Source organism: Manis pentadactyla, chromosome 11 (genome assembly GCF_030020395.1).
Source record: "Manis pentadactyla isolate mManPen7 chromosome 11, mManPen7.hap1, whole genome shotgun sequence".
NCBI classification, from domain to species: Eukaryota; Metazoa; Chordata; class Mammalia; order Pholidota; family Manidae; genus Manis; species Manis pentadactyla.
The window spans coordinates 109,171,601-109,193,145 of NC_080029.1; the positions used below are offsets into that span (position 1 = coordinate 109,171,601).

The window sequence follows — 21,545 nt, forward strand, 5'->3', positions numbered from 1 at the left end:
ATAGAGATGCTAAGATCAGAAATACAATGGGCTGTCTGCTGAGCTGGGTGACAAAAACAATCTCCATGTTTGGGTGGCATAGAAGACTCACTAGCATGGGACTTGGGCCACTCATTTCTCCTCGGCCCGTGCAAAGTTGGGTGTCAACTGCCTGCTTGGGTGCTGTTCTTCCCACCTTGTCATCAGGCCATTTTATGTTGGGCCATGTCCCCCAAACCATGGAGGTAAACGGCCACCAAAAACCAAGATAATTTCTGATCTAAATCTTTCTGTCAATATCCAAATTACATAAAGGGAGCTTTATTTAAGTTTCTGTATTTACTTTATGCTTGATATCTAAGAATTTTCTAGTTAGAAAGATGATAAAATCTACTGTCTCTGGCTGTATCTTGATTTCATTTTAAAGCAGGTGTAGCTGATGGTGTTGGTTAAGCCTCTAATGCAAGGCCACCTAGTTCTATCATCTCTTCCTGGAACATGTTTTCCCTTCTCAGCCACCACTCTCACCCTGCCGCCGAAATCCTTCCCTCCATTTAAATCCAAACCAAGTGTTGCTTCTGCAACAGGCCAGTGAATTATTCTCAGGGATGGAAATCCCTTGACGATCCCCATGGATGGCTGGTCTACATGTTTACTAACGTCTGTGGTCTCTGTGGAGGGGTACTCCTTGTATCTGATGGAATTGAACTAGTGGTTTTGTCCACTTTTCCAAGAGCCAAGTCATAATGCAAACAGGCAGTGGCTTTCTGTACATTACCGGGTGGCCAGGAATCCATGCCCCAAACCACCATAAACAGTAGGCACAACCGTCCGCCCCTGTTTGGAAGAGGCCCAGGACTGAGCTAGCAGAAAGACTGAATTACTTACCACCTCTAGAGTGGGTCCCTCCAGGCCAGGGACGAGCTCATGGGCAAGGCTGTGCAAGGAAGCGCTCTGTGCCATGCCTGCCCTGCGGATATACAGAGGACTTCAGTCTCCTGCACTGTCAATCTCTCAATCATGAGCTCAATTATGCACCGACAACAGCAAGAACAACAAAAACGACGACAACAAAACAACCCCCAAAAAGCTAGGGCCACAGGCTACCCTGCTGGACGGACAGCCGCCTGGAGCTGTGCGCTGAGAGATGGAGGCGCTGTCCCGATCACGTGTCCATTACAGGCCTGACCTTCTCATCTTTCCGCAAACAAACATTCCATTGAAGCCCATGGGAGAGCCACGTGGAGAGAAGACTGCAGGACTGGGCCCCCAAAGTCAGGCAACCATCGAATTTGGTGGGTTTTTTTTTTTGCTTTTTCATGTGCTACAAATACAGATAGACAGACAGACAAACCCAAGAGCAGATTTAAAGAATCAACTGAGGCACAAGATAAACTACTTTGATGTTACACGGAATATTTTTTTCCCACAAACGTTTCATATGAAGTCAAAAATTTTTAAAGCATAATTGGGAAAAATTGGGGGACATGGCCCTAGAGTGTGCCATAATTGTTTCCATTGCTTGCCTTAGAAGGATGCCCAAACACATCTCATAGGTAGCACATATCTGTGGTCTAAAAGGGTTATCAAATTCTAATGACACTGTTAATTCAAAGTCTAAATATGCTGGTCAAGTACAGTGAAAGTTGACTGCCTGCATCAATGACGAATTAGTTTCATCCTGAAGTTCTTCTGCAGATGTTTGAAAATCACACTTTACATTGATGTGAGTTTGTAAACTTATGGTGTAGTTCGGGTGAAAGCAATTGATCCTGAGAAGTGGGAATGAATACAGAGTGTAAATCCAGCACACATTTCCACATCAAAATACCGATGCCATTTTACCAGGGCCCTCGGAGGCCACACTCATGGTCGAGCGACAGCACCTATATTCCCAGACACAAGTACAAAACGGCTAAATCATGAGCTAGTGGTGAGGAGAAGGAGACCAGAGTTTAAACGAAATCAAGGTAATGTTTCCTAGAAACATACCAACTCTCCTAAGAAGGATCCAGAGTAGGGTGGTCAGTAAGTAATTAATTGATCCTCCTGGCTAGATTTGATGACTTTCTAAAGATTAATGGCTTGAATCACTAGAACTCATCAGAATGTCTAGACTCGCATTAACACACACTCAGTACGAACAGGTAGAGATGTACCATTTCCAACCACTACAGGTAGAAAAGGATGGCCTCTGTCGACCACGGGTCACAGCTGAAACATTAGTTTATACTTGAAGGGTCACAGCAGCCAGACATATGCAGATTCCAACTCTTCAGAAAACTTTGGACAAAAAAAAAAATGCATTACTTACATGTATGTGTCTTCTTCGTCACTGAGATACCTAGAAGAGAAGAAATAATGACAAAGTTAAGAGAGTACCACGTGTGCTTCTTGGAATGTACATCATTTCGCAATGTGCTTGGGAACCCATTTTGCTCAGATGGTGATGGGGAGGCAAGATAAGACAGCGTCACTGGTCCTACCCAGGGGGAATGCAGCCATGAGTGACGGGGACAGGGAGCACTGCCTACTGGTTTAGGACGTTCCATGGTAAAAAGCATCAGCACACACAGTAATTAAGCAGACTCTTATTTTTTATTTTAAATAGAGGAGACGATCATGTTTATAGGCAGAGCGGGGAAGATTTAAGGCACAAGATAGCGATGCCAACCTACACAGACAAGAGTGGGCTGAGCAACAGAGCAATTAATTTGTTACGGCCATTGATTCTGTGCTTCCTTTGTAATGTAAATGACTCTTCCTGCCCACATGAAGCATCACTTTTAATGGCGAGGGAAAATATTTCATCAGGGTCAGAAGAGGAACGACTGCTACCTCTCCATGAATGGCAGCCAAATGAACACAAACTGTATGAAAATGTGAGGGATTCATGATTCAGCACCCTTGATGGTTCCAAGATGACTTACAGAGAGCAGGTGACAAATAGAACTAAGCAAGATTTGGCACATGAGACCGTATAAAGATAACATGAATGTATGCTTCAATGCAAACAGTACCATCTCTGTTTCTGAAGTACTCCATTTTGAGCTCTGTGCTTCATTCTTCTTGGGGGATATTGAGTCTACATAGGCTCAAAGCACTAAAACTCTTGAAAACATTTAGCCTGTGACTAGGAACTGTGGTAAACCTTGAAATTTTTTTCTTTCAAGTTATTAAAAGAGCTATTTAACCCTCCTCTGGGAAGCAAAAGTTATTGAAAAATTTGGCACCCACATTAGACCCATTACTTAGCTATGGAACACATCGTACAGGGAGGAAATCTGTTATGAAAATTCATAGTAGACATAAAAAAAAAGTTGGTTCCAAAGTTGTGCGCCAAGACCAAAATCACACACTTGCTACCACCACAACTTTCCGAAGGACTTATTTAGGGAAGCTGAAATTACAGAGTTCAATGCAGAATTCTTTTTTTTTTTCCTTTTTATTGAGGAAAACTATTGTTTTTCATGTCTGAGTTGGCTTCACCAAGTGAAGTTAGAACCTTCTACAAAGAGCCTTGAAGGCTCTCTCACATGGCGACTGCAAAAGTGTTCTAGAATCTTTTGGAACAAGCATTTTCATGGGAAAGGAACTTTGCCCCACAGCGGCAGTGAGTAAAGTTTAAAATCTGAATACATCTTGCAACTCCAGCTCAACACACCAGCACCAATACATTGATACATTAGTGCTCTTTCAGCATTATGAGAGCTGTATGTGTACTTTCCTTAGGAAATGATGCTTTCTGTAAAATCACTTTGAAGAGAAAGTACTTATGCCGTCACTCCTGATTATTCAGAACCTCCACACAATTGGATTTAACGCAGCCCCGAACAGACCTATCTATATTCGCTGAGTGTGGAACTATTCTCGCCTGACATCCAAAGGCCTGATGAAAATACCACTACTTAGATTTTTCTACTTAAATTTATGATACAGTGTGATGCAGTATTCTCATCAAATATTTTTGTGGTGATTACATCGATAATAGATTTTTTTTGAAAATCTTGCCAGGAAAGCTGCCTGATCTTTGTGATCAGTGTAGCACAGAGCTAAGCCTTCTCATATCTGTCCCCAGGACAAAGCTGTGACTTCAGAGGCAGCACAAACTGGCCCCTCAGTTTTGTGGAACTGCCAGTTAGTGACCAATATAAATAATTGGGGATATTACCTATACAAGAGCTGCCGGGCCGAGCAGATCAAATACGGGATGCCCAGTTAAATTTGAATTCAGATACTGACTTATTGTTTATCGGAAATTCAAATTTAACAGGGCACCCTGTATTTTATCTAGCAACCCTAACCTATACAAACAAAATGTAAATTAGACCTATTCTACACAATGAAGAACATACCAATACATGAATAAGCACACTGTTATGGAGAGAGGCTTAAAAAACATACCCCTCTCACAAAAACAATACTTAAAAAATATACTACGACTCTTAATTATGAAGACAGGAATGTGCATAATATTAAACTTTCTTTTTTTTTTTTTTTACTTAGTAGCTTTACTTTTTTTTCTCATGAAAACAAAATTTTACTTCCCTAGGAAAAGCAAACAAATGAGAACAATGTAAACACACAAAAGACAAATTTAGTGGAACAAAAAGAAATTTATTGAAATTCCCTTCCTCCCCCTCTTCTGAAAAACAGTTGTGATCACGTCAGCCTTGAATTTGTGTCCTTCCTTTCTCTGTGGAAGCTTTTCTACTTCATAGTAAACTGGCTCCACAGAAGTGTCAAAAAAGCAGGAAACCATCCTCCTCACTTCATTGATATGTCAACTGAGGCTCAGGAAGTTTAATTAGCACAATAAGAAGTCTTCTGTGGAAAGTTAATATCGGGCTGGAAGTGCGTCCATGGCATGTATTTTGAAGCTGGTAGAGATGGTGCCTTTCAAAAGAGTAAATATTATTAAAAAAAAAAGATTTACTCCCTGAAGCCTACCACCCAGCAGTCAGCTCTGTAAATACTTTAAACCTACAGGGCCTTGTTCCTGAGCCTCATCTAAACCAGGAAGTCCAGCGGGGCTTGGGTGAAAGAGGAGCTCAAATGAGAGGCCGATGTGCCCTGGTTTGGGACCAACAGCCGTTTCTTCACCCTTCCATGGGGGTGTGGTGGGTCTTCCCTTTTCTATTCGCATTTTCCCGGAAGCTGCAGATTTCTGCCTTTCTCTCTACAGAGCTCATCCTTACTGAGATCGCAGCAGCCATATAGTGCCCATTTTGGTTCTCAAGCAAAAGAGGAAAAAAAAGACTTATCCAAACCTAATACAACCAGCCGCAGCGGCAGCAGCTCTGAATCAAGAATTTTTGGAGAACCAGGTTTTCCAAAAAGTCTATTCATCTAAAAATTATGATGAGTGTTTTGGTGGCAAATAGCTCTAATTCTACCCAGGAGTAGAAAAGAATAAACTTTTTAAAAGCAGTTCTTAAAATAACTGGATTTAGAGTCAAGCTGACCTGAACTTGTATTCTTAGCTCATCTGCTCTCCTGCCTCTTGGCTGAGAGACCTTGAGCGAGTTACTTAACTTCTCTGGGCCTGAATTTCCTTGTCTTTATAATTGTACATAATCATAATAATAACCAAAAGACTGTTGAGACAATTAAAAAAAAATTAGGTTGTGTAAAGAACTTCACAAACTGGGAAGTGTGATATAAATGTTAATTATTTATTTTGTAAGCTATGCCATAGATACTCATGAAGTCAGATGTTTCACATGGACTCATGGCCCAGGAGTCTGGTTTTCAGACCAAGTATTCTCACTTGGAATTTCATGTTTGATGGGGGAGAGCATGAGACAGAGAACCAAGTTCCTACAAGCGAATGTACTCTATTCTGGAAATGGCACGCCAACAGACGCTTCACTCTCTAGCATCCAGGGAGGCCACTTGCTCACTGGCAAGTGGGCTACGTGGGCTGCAGACTGGCACAGGCAAAGGACTTGGATCGCCACCACCAAAGCCCAGCTGTTGTGAAGGTTTTCGTTTGTTTCCAAATGACTGGGAAGAACACCAAGATCCTCCCCCTGAGACTCACAGACAGTCACCAGGCAGACCGATGCTCCCCACAGAGTTAGGACGCTGGGGAGCTTTGGCGGAGTGATGCGATGGAACCAACTTCCTAAACGCAAGCACTCACCTACCCTGAGCCAAAAGTGAACTGGCCTCATGATTCGGGCAAGGTACTTCACTTCTCTGGGCCTTAGTTCACTCATCTGTAGAGTGAGATAGTTGAACTGAACGGTTTTAAAATTTCCCTTCTAGTTCATCAACCACCAGCTCCTTGCCCTGCTTTCTAGCTATCAAACCAAACCTCCTCTTTCTAAGCAACAGGCTGCCAGATCTATTTCTCACTGTATAAAATCCTAATGTAGCTCACAATCAAAGGTAACCCCCTGAAACTCTTTTCTTTTTGCCTTTACAAACCAAAGAAGAAAGAAGGCAGTACTCACAAAAGGTTATATAAGTAAAAGATATACTTCTTTTGGGTGGTATTTTAAAATTATCTGGGCTAGAGAAAAATGGTACCTTTTGATAAAATTGTGAGACTCCTTATATTTCACCCAGTTCAGAGAGCGAGAGAGAGAAACATTTCCAAGTAATGCTTTAGAATAATTTCTATCTTAACAATATGACAGCAGTTCTAAATTGCCAATTTATACCCTTAAAACTAAGAGGAGAAATCTCCACAAATACTCTACCCAAAGTAGGGCTTCTAATACAGCAAGATTGCCTGACTCTATTTAGCCGATCATGCTTCAAAGTAAAGCAAAGAAAATGTCACGAAAATACCACAAATTTATCACTGTCATGGTTATCAGCAGTTTCAGAGTTATAGTTATCACAGTGCAGAGCACTTTGGGGATGCAATCTGATATTTCCACTCAGTGCCAAATCTTGAACCAATTAACTTCCTTGATGGACTTCTTATTGTCTCTTGGTTTCTAGGCAATTGTCTCGGTACCAAGTTTCTTTTAACTTTTTTTTTTTTAAAGAAATGGTATCTTTCCTCTTCCCGCCAAATGCCAGCTACTAAACTAGCATTTCCAGAGGACAAGTCCCTAGCTACAGAGATGCCCCTTGGCCAGTCTTCAGCCAGTGCACTTTTTTTTGTCTTCTTTCTTGAGGAAATAACAGTTGTTGAGACAGAGATATTTTCAACACGAATAAATTCCATGTTAAAATAAAAAACAAAAAGAAACACACACACAATAAAAAATACCTAAAATAAAGTTAGTCCTTCTCTCTCCCTCCCTCCCTCCCTCCCTCCCTCCCTCCCTCCCTCCCTTCCTTCCTTCCGTCTGTCCTTCTGTCTGTCCTTCCTTCTTCTCTCTTTCTCTTGCTCTCTTGTTTTCTCTTTCTTCTGTCAATGCGTCTATATTTCAAGTGAGTTTGTGTGGCAGGGAGGAAGAGATGATGTGCTAAATGATAACTGACACAATCTTTAATTCGTCAATTCATGAGGCTACACTAGTCCCACACTCTGACTTTTAGTTTCATTTCTATGAAGGAAGGGTTCCAAATCTGAAGGCCTTCTCTCAAGATTTATTCTTGAGATGCCTGAGTTAAATAAGATGCCCATTATTCAAACTGTGAGGTCTTGGGCAAATGGCTTAACCCCTCCGAGCCTTCATTTTCTTACCCATAAAATGGGGATAAAATTCTTAGTGCTAGGTTTCTGGTAAGACTTCAATAAGGTAATTTGCATTACCTTATTGGACCATAGTGCCTCTCTCTTTCTAAAGATGTTCCTAATTGCAGACACTTTGCATTGCATAAGCAGAGCGATATCCCTTGGGTGGATCCAGTGCTGTTAAACAGGTGGATAATCTGGTAAATGAGTGTTTGAGAGCTCAGGCAGAACTTTCAAAAGAAAATCTGGAACATTTACCACCCTCCCTGCCCTATTACCAGCAAACGCGGTGTGAAGGCGGCAATCTCCTGGGTCCACTAGCTCCCATGTGCTTCTCACTGGCTTCCCTCCTTAGAAGGAGCCAGTAGTTAAAACAGCGATTTATATGCAGCACAGGAACACTAGCTCAGAAACAAGGCCCAGTGCTTGGGCTTTTTCTGAATGGCTGACAATGGTTTCATGAAGAGAAAGTATCACTTTGTGGGGTCCTGTGTTCCCCGCTCAGTTCTGAGCTGTCCCGTGAGCTTGCTCCATTCCGCACTGAGTCAAGGAGAGAATCTGCCGGAGGCGAACAGGAACACTGCCCGAGTAGGGCCTCAGCAAACAAAATGGTCTGACAAAACAATGTCCTTGTCTAGGACAAAGGAGCTATTAATGATAATCAGTACATATTACTGAAAGTGCTCCAAGTAATCTCTGGACTTTGTTTCAAAAATTCTTAATGGACACTAATGCTTAGAGTTCACTCGAAAGAGAAATAAATTATGTGTCAGGGTTGTGGGGACCAAGGACAACACGCGGAAGGCATCAAGGCTTCAGCAATGTTACGACAATCAAACATTTTGTAATTGCATAAAAAGCCTTCAAAAATCATTTAAAAATACTAATTATGAAGATAAATAATACTTTAATGTGAGGTTTCTGTTATGTTAGATTTGAGCTTAGGTTGAGCTGTTTCAGTAATAATGTTTCAACTCTTTTACCAATCAAGGTGCTTTTTCTGAGAAAAAAAATCCATTTCAATTTGAAAAATGGTTATAGGCATTGATAAGAGGAATTTGTTCTGTTTTTTGAATTAAAAAAGTTTTTGTGTGTGATTGCCCTCCATCTCTAGGTCATATTTCCTGACATTTGTGCCCAGAAATATCTTTTAATTTTGGACAGGAAGACCAGAGGTATACCCTCTTTCAAGTCCTGTCTTTATCTTTGACAAAACAGTTTCAAGGACAAAACCTCATTCTCAGTCACCCAGCAAAGGCAACATAAAAAGACATCAGTCTATCCTAGAAAGAAAATTTGAGACTAACCTTATTTAGGAAACATCCATCTTATCTCTTGGAGATTACTATTCAGTGCATTTTGAAAAGTCTCTCCTTTTATGGCTTGCTGGTGCCAAATTCATGATTAGTACTAATGGATAGTAAGAATAATAAGAACTCTTATTCTTTCAAATTCATTTCCTTATATGGAGTCTTTATGTTGAAAATAGAGCTACCTATTAGATATTATTTGGTCGACTTAAATTTGATCATGGAGCTCTAAGCAGAGATGTGAACTGACAACTATCAACATTTCCAGCTTAGCCTTCTGGAATTGAGTAGCTTTAACTCACAAGTGAATAATTCAACTCAGGTAAAAATCAATAGCTCTTACTATGCTTTCCCAGGAAATGCTTTACTTACATACCTCTGAAATCTGTTGAAATCATTGATCTTTGCCACCAATACGGGCAGGTCCTTACTTGAACTGTCTTTAGGTGACTTGCCTGGATGCTGTCAAACATGTGGCTACAGCTGCAGTCTCTGAACTCCAAGCTATCAAAACTGGTTGCATGAGGATGACCTGGAGATTATGGAGTTATGGTCCCAAAGCAAGTCAGGCACTAAGGATACTTTTCACGTATTATGCCCTTGTGTAGACAACTCTGAGTCATACTTCACGGAGCATGGGTCCTGGCCAGCATGGCTGGTCAAGGCAAGTAATGACTGAAGAAATCTCATGGTCTGCTGCCACCCACCCCAAAACCAAAGTCTGCTTCTCACGGCAGAAGCATGCACTGACCAAGGGTGTATTGGTCATGGCAAAGAAGGGAACAGTTTCACAGGTTCACTCATGGCCTGAGTCACCTAGCAAGGAGAGGGCATCTGCTTAAGTGGAGACAATGGGGATTTGGCTCTAGATTTGGAGGAAATGAGTTACACTGTCATAACTAGGAAGAACACTAAAAGCTCCAGGATCTAGTGGGATATCAAATAAATATTTAGAGGTGGAGAAGTAAGTGGCTTCAAGTATTCCCGAACATACAGGGTACCAAGATTCAGTAAGGGATTTCTAGAATTGTTAACATTATCATCATCTTGAAGAAGAAAGAGGAAAACCCTGATTAAATATGAATTTGTAGCCTCTCTACTCCCCTCTGATAACAGGATTTTAGGCAGTTTGTCTGAATTGCTGGGTGACGATTCAAGAAAAGAATGTAGTCACTGAGGTGTTTCCTTTGCATTCACAGAATTTATTGATAATGGATCATTAATAATATGATAATTATTAGATTAGATAGATAAACTATTTCCCCATAGGAGGTTTAGAGCCAGGAAACCTGAATTTCACTCTTAGCTCTGTCACTTGCCAACTGTGTGAATCTGGCCAAGACCTTTAATGTCTCTGAGACTCAGTTTCTTCATCTTGAAAGAAGGAAAAAATGTTTTCTTCTTTCATCTGGCAATTCGGCTACTAAACATGGAGGCTTTAGGAAGTTAACTATGGATATACACAGAAATTTCATTGTAGCATTGTTTCTATCAGCAAAACATTAGGGAGGGGCCACCCAAATGCCAACACTATAGGATGAGCTACATAGACTTTGCTATGTCTATTTAATGGAATACTCTACCATCATTAAATTAATGAAAACTTAATTGCATGAAAATGTTTTACCTATCTTTTTTTTTAATGTGTAAGGTTTCTTTTTTCTTGTATATATCTTTATTTATTTATTTATTAATAAGGTATCATTGATATGCACTCTTATGTGTTCTACCTATCTTAAGAGAAACAAAAAATTCAAAGCCCCAAAACATGGTATGATACTATTTCTGTCAAAAGAAGAAAAAAAATCAAACAAGTGTGTTTGACAGAAAAAATACTAAAAAATATATGCTGAATTAATGAAAGTGATTAAATTGGAGTAGACGAATTATGGATGATTTTTCTTTTTTTTTCTTTGTATATGTTTTCTAAACTTTTATAATAAAATTGTATAAATAAAATTTAACTAATGAGAAAGAAAACGTCATATTAAAATACCTATCTCCACAGCATTACTGTAAGATAAAATGAAATAATGAATGGAAAATACTGACTTAATATTGGTTTGATTATTGCAAACACCATCTCTCTGTGACTATTAGGAAAACCGGTTTCCTATGGCAACTACTAGTTGCATCATACTTTTCAGAGAACTGTGTCTGAAGTCTGAAGTATATGTGTTGTGGCAGAAATGGCAACTTTCAGGAGGACCCCATTGGTGATCAAACCTCTAATCATTATGCTGATGAAGTTCTGACAGATAAGCCTTGTTTAGTTCAATGTGTTTTACATAATGTTCTAGAATCCAGTGAGAAACCTAGACTCTGATTTAAGACTCTCCAGCCTTGGGAAAACACCATCCTTTAGCTACCAGATAGAAGTTCATTCATGCTGATAGAGTATCTAACTGTGCTGTCAGCACATTCCGGCACTCAGGCCCACTGTGGGTTTGTGGAAACATCTGCAGAGCAGGTGCGGCCTCAGAGATTGATCACAAATCCCTCAAGGCAAAACTAAGCCCTTTTGTCAGGATGCCTGGTGAGAAGTCTCTGGGACTCATTGCCATAGAATGTAAAAAGCAGGACCTTTGGACACAGCAAACCTGGCTTCTCCACCATCATAAAAAAGACCATCACTGAAGTCATTTCACTATAGGCAAGTTACTTAGCCTAAGCCTCAGTTCCAATCTCTGTAGGATGGAGGAAAGAATCCCTTTTCATAGGATTTTTGTGATCATCAAATGGTCTAGGCAATGCAAAGCTGTAAGCTGTCAATGGTCTTTGAATTCCATTACCTAAGCAATGTATCTTAGAGCTATCCACTGGAATGTTTCCACAGGAAAGGGAGGAAAAATGGTCTTCGTGTCCTTGAGTTGTGGCATTAAGGTGGCACGGTGCTTCAGAACAAACTATGCGTTCTTTTTGAGATTGATAGACTTTGTCATGATTGGCTTGATTTCAACTAGCGCAGCTCTTCTCTTCTATATTGTGTATGTGTGTGAATAATACTTTTGTTTATTTATTTAGTTTTAGAAGGTTGTGATGGCTTGAGTTGCATCCCCTAAAAAGATACATTCAAGTCCTAACTGCTGGCACTTGTGAATATGACTTTATTTGGTGATCTGGTCTTTACAGTTATAATCAAGATAAGGCAATACTGGATTAGGTTATTAAATCGAGTGACTGCTATCTTTATAAGAGAAAGGAAATGGAGATTTGCATACAGAGACTCAGAAGTGACACATGAAGAGTGGAGGCAGAAATTGGAATGATGCAGCTACAATCCAAGGAATGCCAAGGACTGTCAGCACCTACCAGGAGCTATGGGAGAGGCTGCTAGAAATTCTTCTCTAGAGCCTTCAGAGGAAACAGTCTTGCTGACACCTTGATTCTGGACTTTAAGCATCCAGAACTGTGAGAGAATACATTTCTTTTGTTTAAGCCACCCACTTTGTGGTAATTTGTTACAGCAGCCCTAGGAAATTAATACAAATGAAATTTATGTGTTTAAAGTATCTTGACAATCTTCTGGAATCTTTCAAAAACAGGGTATGGGAGTTTTTTTGCTGCTCCTCCGAATTCATTCTCCCATTCTTCCATGGCAGGCACAGTTTAGGCGGGCACACAGTGGCCCAGGCTGAGACTACATTTCCCAGAGGCCCTTGTGGCTAAATATGGCCACAAGACCAGGTTCTTACCAAGACATATGAGCAGAAAGGGTTGCTTCTTTTTCTTAAAAGGGAACAGCTTGCCCGGGATATCCTCTCTCTCCTCCTGTGGACTGGAACTTGGATGAGGCCGTGACTCAGCTCTACCCACGGAGGCAAGGACACCTTGGGAGACAAGACCCTGGAGCTCTTGAGCAGGGCTTCCCTGGCAGCCTCCACTGGCTCAAACACCACAGAGAGAGGAGTGAACCTCCACCTCATATAAGCCACTGCATTCTTGGGTCTCTTTGCTACCAAAGTTTTTAGCCTTTTTCCTAACAAATACATAGGATGAGTAAATAACTCTAATTTACAGCTTAGAATCACCAAATGTTAGATTTGGACAATGTTTAAGAAATTCTACCCCTCCCTGGAAAAAGACAGAAAACTGGGACTGAGAGGGGCTGGTTTGAAGTCGACCAGCCAATTAGAGGCAGAGCAGAGAGGGTACTTGGCTCTTACGTTCGAAGGCCTAGATGTGTTCAGGTCTCCCTGTTATCGTACAGGAAAACTGAACTAGACCCATGGAGGTTTCCCTAGCATCCTTTAGAAGCGTCATTTAGGCGAGTGTGACTTTTAAAACTGTCAGTCCGATCATGTCAGTCCCCTGCTCAACCTCCTTCCATGGCTCATAAGATCCTCCAAAACCCAGCTGGCCTGCTTCTCCACCTCATGTCTTCTCCTCTCTCTGCCTTGCCTACCTCATCTATACTGGCCCTCTTGAATTTTTTTCTAATGCTCTAAACTTGCTCTGGCCTTGAGTCCTTTCTGCTTGTTATTCCTTCCGTCTAGTTCAATTTCCTTCCAGATCTCCCCAGGCCTCCTTCACATCCCTTCAGATCTCTGCTCAAAGGTCACTTCCTCCCAGAAGGCTCCCTGACCAGCCTATCTGGATCGTGTTCCCTGTTCCATTCTGCACTTTGCTTTCCTTTCCTTAACAGCATTTCTCTCCTTCTGATGTTCTGTTAAATTGCTGTATGTCTTTCCGACCATGTCAACTCTTAAAAGCAGGAACTTCCTGGTCCTGGATTAGCACTAGACTCTTCAGTGCTTAGAATGGTGTCTGGCCCATAGTATAAGCTCCAGAAAATGTGCCAAATGAATAAATGAAGGTGGATCCCCAGAGCCATGAGTCTAGTTTGGTAATTGTGATCCAAAGCCTAGTCCTCTGGAAATGTACAATGAATACAAGGGGATGTGGATGGTGAGGCAAGTGCTAAAAGCGATGGCTGGGGACACAGAAGGAAAGGCTGGTGCAGAAGAGAAGCCAGAAGGCTTTGTACAAACAGTGAGAAGGCAGAGAACGTACACCAAGCCCAGGACCCAAAGCAGGGGTCAGGCAATCAACAGAAAAGTTGAATTGGTGCTTTAAAACACTTCTGATAAAACCAATTTGGTCATTACCAGAGCTGAACAAAGGGCATGCAGGCCTCATCTGTTAGAAAGGTCTTTATGGTCTTGTTAACGGATCCCTGACACAGAAGCTGCAAAGGTTATAACCCAACTTGTAAAGCTAATCTCATATTGGCTCTGGGATAATAAAGAACCAACAAAAGAAATTTCCACTTAACCATATGCTACAGTAAGAAGAAGAGATTGCATGATTTACGAACGTCAGTTCAGAATAGTTTAGCTCTCCCATTTCTGAGATTGAGAAAGCTGTTTTGGAAACAATTATTTCCATACCCAGAGTTCTTAGATGTAATAGCTTAGAGGTTAACCTGAGTTTAGCCTTCTATTCAAAGTGATTTAAAAATAAAAGGCAGTATGTCATCGCCATTCAACTATGCTGGGACCAATAGGAAATAGCTTTATTTTTTAAAATTATTAAACGATAGCTCTGTTTTATATTTGTATGCTCCAGATTTAAAATTCTTGAATTATTATTATTATTTACTATGTGACTTTGGGGTCATTCTTCTTAAATAGAATAACTGCAGCACCATTTCTTGATTCATCCTCTTCTGGACCACAAGGCCCAGATCATGTCCATGGGAGCAGTACAGACAGGGAAAATGAGTTTATGCTACAGAGTAGGTCCAGAAAACAAACAAAATAAGCTAGGGAAGGCCCAGGATTGCCAGCAACTACCAAAAGCTAGGAGACAGGCTTCTAGAAATTCTTCCCTAGAGCCTTCAGAGGGAACATAGCTTTGCTGACACCTTGATTTTGGATTTTCAGCATCCAGAACTGTGAGAGAAGACAGTTTCATTGTTTAAAAGCCACCTTTCCAAATGGCCTTGAAAAGAGAACAAGGGAGACTGTGAGTGTACCAGGCATTTAGTCATATGCTCAAATATGAAATATGTAGGGATGAAGGGATACGATAGTGTCTAGAGATTTGCTTGAAAATGCTTCAGCAAAGAAAACAGGGATCAATGAAGCAAGTGTAGTAAAATCCTGCTAAGTGTTCAATTTGGGTGTTGGGTATATGGGAGTTCACTGCACTGTTGTCTCTCTGAGTATGTATGTTCAAAATTTTCACAATAAAAAGCTGATACTGGCTGGAAACCTTTAAAAAGAGGAGCCTCCGTCACATGAAGTGTGTGAATGATTCTGTGTGTGTGAATCTACAGCAGTCCTATTTCAACAGCTAGAGAATGTGTTACTCACTAGAGTAGGTCTGAATGCGTTGGAGAGCAGAGAGCTTCAGAATATGTATATATTTATTTAGTCATCCCTTTTATTTTACTTATGAAAAGAAGTATTTAAGACTTCCTCCTCCTTAAATTCTCATTCTCAAAGAGCTTTATCTTTCCAATTGGGATTTTGTTTACTATGATAGATATTAGGAACATAACCTTACTGGTTGATGGGGAAATACTGGAATTTGTTACAGCTGTGTGAAGGACACATGCAGTAGAAATAAATCAGAAGACCTGACTTTGAATCCCACCTTCCCCTCCCTACCCTCACCTTCTTTTTCTGTAGTTTCGATGGGTCTGCCTTCTTGGACCACCTTCTGCTTGGTTCCCTTTGTTCTCAGCAGGTCATGTTTTGTTGGCTGCATGATATCAACCCGGTGGTGAGATAGTTTTAGTTACCCGAGTTTCGGAGCCGTCACTAATTTGGGCCCAGAGCCAAAGGAAAGGTTGAAACTGTTTGAACATCTCATTAATGAATGGAGTAGGGACATTGCTCTTTCAGCTTAAAGGGGTGTTTGCTCAAGTATGAAAACTCAGACTTACCATCTGTACTGCCCCTGGTGAGCTGTATGATTGTACGTTGTCTCCCTGCCCCAGGATGTCAAGCACATACTAGCTGATGGGGTACAACAGCCAACGAGAGAGCAACGGTCCCTGCACTCACCATTCTGGGGGGAACAGCCTGCCTCATGAGCATCAGCTGAAGCCTCACCTGGTGACCCAAATCCCGTTCTGGCCATCCACCTTGCATTGGCCCCATTCATGTCACTAGAAGTTACATCTCCTCTCCCTAAGGAACCCCAAACACTGCTCTTCACACCCCTGAGCTTCAAGAGCAAAAAGTATTCTTAGGGAAAGAGGGCACTGGAAAAATGCCACATGTGTTAACTTAGCCCATCCCTTAGTGCATTCCCCTTTCATCTCTCGTCATGTGAGGCCCTGATGACTTTTTTTCAGGTGTCTATGTCCATCAAGGATGGACGTGACAGGGACCTCTTTCTGCTTAGGTGTTTTCCCCTACAAACACATTGATTTCTAAACTTGCATTTTAAAAGATCATTATGCATGATGTCAACATTCCAAAAAACTCCTACAACTACTATATGATGCAGAAAACTGATTCGGTTACTCTCTATGTGCACAAATGAAACCTGTGCCTCAGCTTCCAAGGTGACAGAACAACTAAAACGAACCAGGTCCCTGATGCCAGTACGATAAAGGTCAGACGGCTTTGAACTTAGACATCAGGACCCTTTCAGCCAGCTCAACATCCTCCCCATTTCTAATGTTTTTCCCCCTATAGTCATATTTGGTGTCACTTATGGCAAGGTGCTTTAACTACTGCTGCAAAAGATACACAGGTGGAGCAAGTAACTCTCAGGATTTTAGTTCCAGCAAATGAAGGCAGAAGTGACTAATCAGAGTGAATGCTAGTCAGAAGCATCAACGTCAGAGTGAATCAGCCTCAGACAGTAAGTCTGGCACCAAGCGCCGCTGCTAAGACCACCACGTCTCAGATAAACCTCCTCACTGCGGACAATGCCGACATTGCCTCTAAGCCGACAGAAGTCTTATTACTATTATATATTATGCTGAAACTCTGAGCCTTACTATAAGTCATCATTTTATATAGTTTTAACAATGACAGTAAAATACTGCCACGAGTAGCACTGTCGACTTTTCTCTGAGGGCTGCCTTTTGCTCATGGTGACATTCAAAGTAAGAGTCTCCTTCATCTAAAGGAGCTGCCCTATCAGCTCGCTAATGGGAACAATTCATTTAACCTGCACTCCAAGTACAGCCAAGGAGTGGAGTACTATGTACAGGGTCCAGGGGGAATCAGTCCTCCCAGCCGGCCCCTCCTGCCGTTTGATTCATTGACGAGAGTTCTACTTTCTTTCCACTCAGGCTGACTTACAGGAAAAAAGAACATTCCAGAGAAATTAAGTTAACTATTAGCCAAATCCCCTCAAGCTGCTGGCTTGGATTACGTAACAACTCCTTAATTCCAGAAGCTAAGGAACAGGAGGCTCACATTTCTCTGATTTCCTGTCACTCTAACGTCCCTTCCACTTTGCCCTGCCTCTCTCTCAGCACACCACGTGGTCATATATGTCTGTGACAGTCTACATAGCATGTATTCCTCATCTATTTTAATGGTGTGGATATTTCTGCTTACACTGCAGTGTATCCTGGCTACATAAAATCCTCACTTTCCACAACCCTCGCCTGCCGCCTTTGACCTACTCACCACGTAACACTTGCGGAGCTGAAATTCTAGGAACAGCACCTGCAATCATTAATGCATGAAACTGTTGTTCCAAATGACTAAATGCATTATTTCTGATACAGAAGAAAATGCTGAGGTGATGCCAGAGCAAAGGTAAAAGACCTGGTTTTCCTAAAATGGATGTAGCCTTGGAGGCATTTGTATTCTCGAAAGACACAGTCGAGATTCTTCTAATCATTTTTCAAATCAACTTAATGAGTGTGAGATGGTCCTCTCATTAAACTGGTAAGTAGATAAACAGTACCTGTATTTAGGGTGGGCAACTGAAATGGGGAACCTGTTTCCTGAGATTTCCTGGGAGCAAAAAGAAAAAAAAAGACAGAACATGAAGTCTGACTTCTGAAGGAGGTTTCATGTTCTGCCCTCACTCTTGACTGGCTAGCGCAATAAATTAGGGGGAGAGATTTTTCAGCTCTAATGAATTAAAAATAATGCCAACTGGTGTGGATTGCTTTTTGTAGGATTTTGAGTAATTTCTGTATTACAAATTTTACCTCTCCTTATGAGTTCCTTAAAAGATAATGTAACAACTCCTTAATTCCAGATGGGATTATATATAAATGCCAAGCCAGTTGGGATAATAATAAAGTAATAATAAAGAGCTACATAAACTCCAACATACTGTTTTTTTTTTTTTCAAAAACCACAAGCCTAAGTTAGATGCCTTACTTCCCACACAGGTGCCCCAGCGAAGCACCCCCCTGCCAGCTTCCAGGTACAGTCCCAAACCCAAATCTGACCTGCCCAGGGATCTTGAACAAAGGGGATGTTAAAAGTGAACAAGATATCCTCTAAATAGCTATTCTTACTCCCTCGACCTATGGAGCTATCCACGGTTGCTATTTCCTGCCGGAAAAGTTGGTTGACTCAGTCTACTTTCTGCTCACCAACACTGGAAAGCTCAGAGCCCCTCACACACTGCGGTATTTCTGCTTGCTCTGGATAAAATAAGGCCTGCTCTTGTGTTAATGAAATCTGGCCTGTTACTTAGTAGAGTCAGGTCTAGGGTGACCCTAAAGAGTTATAAATTTCTCATTTTTAGACTTTCCTCAGATTTCATAAGTTATTTTTGTTATTGCAAAATCCAGTGCTTTATAATAAATTTATAGGGTGCCTTAGGGGGATATCCATTCATATTACATGGTATCTCATTCACAGTTCCTCTGGGATACCAGTGCTGAGTTACATCTCTCAGTCAGCCAACCACTCTTCCTTGGGAAGTGCCCTATGATAGGACATCTGAGGCTCCTGGGGGATTCTGCACACGTGCAGAATGTAACAGCCTACAATGCCACTCTGCTCCTGGGGTAGGGTCACCCAGGTAAGCTGGAAAAACACTTCAGTGTTTGTAATCATGAAGTGATTATGTATTTTATGGTGGAAATTGGCATAAAGTACCGATTTTAAGTGATTTTTATATACTAGATGCTGCAATTGAGGTGTCGCCCCTTCCTCTGTCTTTCCAGAGCATTGGCAGCCACACTCATGTATGAAGGAGGGGAGAATGTCATGGGAACAGTTGCGCGGCATGCGGGCAATAATTTAAAAACAATTAAGTGCCCACTGAAAGCTGGGCTGCTTTTGATTATTACCATGGACTGGCAATCCTAAGCAAAGTCAGCCATAAAATATTCCTTCCCACCCTGCTGCCAGTCACTCCTACCACCTGCCCCCTATTTGATACGCCATTGTGAAAGCATTCCAGGATCTTTCTAGGAAGGCTACATCATCATTTAAAAAAAGGACAGTGATACATATTTACTGTAGAACATCTATAGATAGATTTTTAAAGGAATTATGATTCCTATTAACTCTACTGCTTATTGATCATAGTCCTTCATGTCATTTCCATTTTTTGTTATTAAAAATAATTCTACCATAAACATCCTTGATATATGTATCTTTGTTGATATTTGTGGCTTTTTAAAAAAAGTATATTCTTGAAAGTAACTTTTAAGACTAATTTAATATATATGAAGTGGTCAGTAGAAAGTGTATCATTTTATAATTTTTGGAGTAGTGTATACCTTCACCAACACTGACATTATACCAAAAAACAAATCTTGATAGTTTGTTGACTAAAACGACATCTTTTAGTTTTCATTTCTTTACTTACAAGATTATTTTGCCTGAGTTAACTGATTTTTGCATTTCCTCTTTTGTTAATTGCCTGCTCATAATCTCTGCTCACTTTTGTATTGTTACTAGTCTTTTACTTAGAAATTTATAATAATTATGTAACGTTAATCATATGTTGCTTTTTTTTTCTTTCTAAATTTTTGTTTAGGATTTTTTTTCACACGTGCAAATTAAAATTTTTTAAATTTTATTTAAGGGGTAGGATCAAAGCTAGTCATTTTTCATGGTTTCTGCCTTTCCTTGTATGCCTGTAAAGCCTCTGTCTATTCCAAAAAACATATTCACCTGTATTTTTAAAAATTATTTTTATGATTTTATTATTCATATTTAATTTAAAAATTCAAATGGAATTTATCTAGATATAGTTTCCTCTTTTTCTTTCTTTAGCTTAGCTTTTCAATAAATCACTCCACTCCACTTCTTGAGATTTGCATTCAAACAATACACCAACTATCTTAGGTCATCCATTGTTCTCCTCCCAAGGGAGGTACGTCACCGTGTTGGTCATGGCAGAGAAAAAGCAGGGAATATGAAAAGGCTTGGAGACAAATTCTAGCCCCAAAACTGTGTGTATAGAATCTGAGTCAACTCATCCCTTCTTTAGAAAATGAGCAACATGAAGATTTGGAGCATCCATTTCTTAAAATTTGTTTTTACTGAGTAAACCAGGGTAAGTTTTCTGATTTCTCTGTAAGATGCGGATTATGGGGAGAAGCATAGGATTGTAGCACCAACTCTTAACATTTTACATAACAGATCTCTGGCATCATAGAAAGTGTCACTTTTATCTTTGGTGTATTTAGTATTTGCCTGCAATGAAAATTACTGGTGACATTTTAATACTTACAAATAATTTTCCAACTAGAGCTGATTCCATAAATAAGGCCCCATGTGCTATTTACCCATGTTTGTTTAGATTAGAATTATATTCCAGAGCTAAGGGAGCTCTATTCACTGGTTTCACAAAAAGTGCACACATAGAACATGATGTGACACTCCTGATACTATTCCACTGCCTGATCTGCTTTTTGGTCCAGGAGGAAAGACCAGGAGGTCAAAGAGGCTGGAAAGCCCTTGCTGGAGTGCAGCCCTGCCTAGATATGGGAGCTGGGTTCACTAGGAGAAACGGGCGGGGCATGGGGAAGGCGGGCAGGCGAAGCACATCGTTTATGAGAAAATACAAGCATGGGAAGAAGAATGTGTACACTGGCCATCAAATGGGATCTGAACAACAGTTTACCACTCTGTTCAAAAGTGTCTAAAATATAACAACCCTCCCTTACTACTCCCTTTTGCCAGGACAATTGCCAGCACAGAGATGTGGCATGATTTTCAGCAGCAATGCGTTCCTTAAGAGAAGGTAAAGCCCGCCGTAAGAGAAGAGGGGCAGGGAGGTTGACCTTGGTGCTGTCTGACCATGGCCCCAACCTCTGAATTTAGGTTTGCAGACACTGGGGGAAGCACAGCCAACGTAATGATGCTTACAGGAACTCTCGCATTCTGCTCACAGGGAACAGGAATCCAAGGGGTGCTTTCAACTCACTCCTTAAGGATGTGGGAATTGAGTATAATCTAGACACCCCTACTTTGGGGAAGAGAAGAGCCAAGTAAACAAAGCAAGAAAAAAGTCAGGAATCTTTTGCTGATGTCTTTCTCTAGCAATGAACATTTTCCCAGTATGAGGCTGTGTTCAAAGCATCAAGGAAGTTACTTAATGAAGAAAGGCACCTGGTTTCTCAGGCTTTATAGCCTCCTCCCCATGTTCCACATTCTTCAAGACCGTTGAGCTTTCTGGTCTTCTGTTTTCTCTGCCAGGAATGTAATTCTTTTTTTTTCTTT

The 21,545-nt window shown here is 40.9% G+C and overlaps 1 protein-coding gene across 1 annotated transcript in view; it reads right to left on the reverse strand.

Moving 5' to 3' along the window:
* Positions 1–21,545, reverse strand: part of RORA (RAR related orphan receptor A) — a 691,178-nt gene that overhangs the window by 161,487 nt on the left and 508,146 nt on the right. The window contains exon 2 of the mRNA XM_036903044.2: positions 2,294–2,323. Coding sequence (XP_036758939.1) covers positions 2,294–2,323 — 30 coding nt within the window. The remainder of the gene's footprint in view (positions 1–2,293; positions 2,324–21,545) is intronic.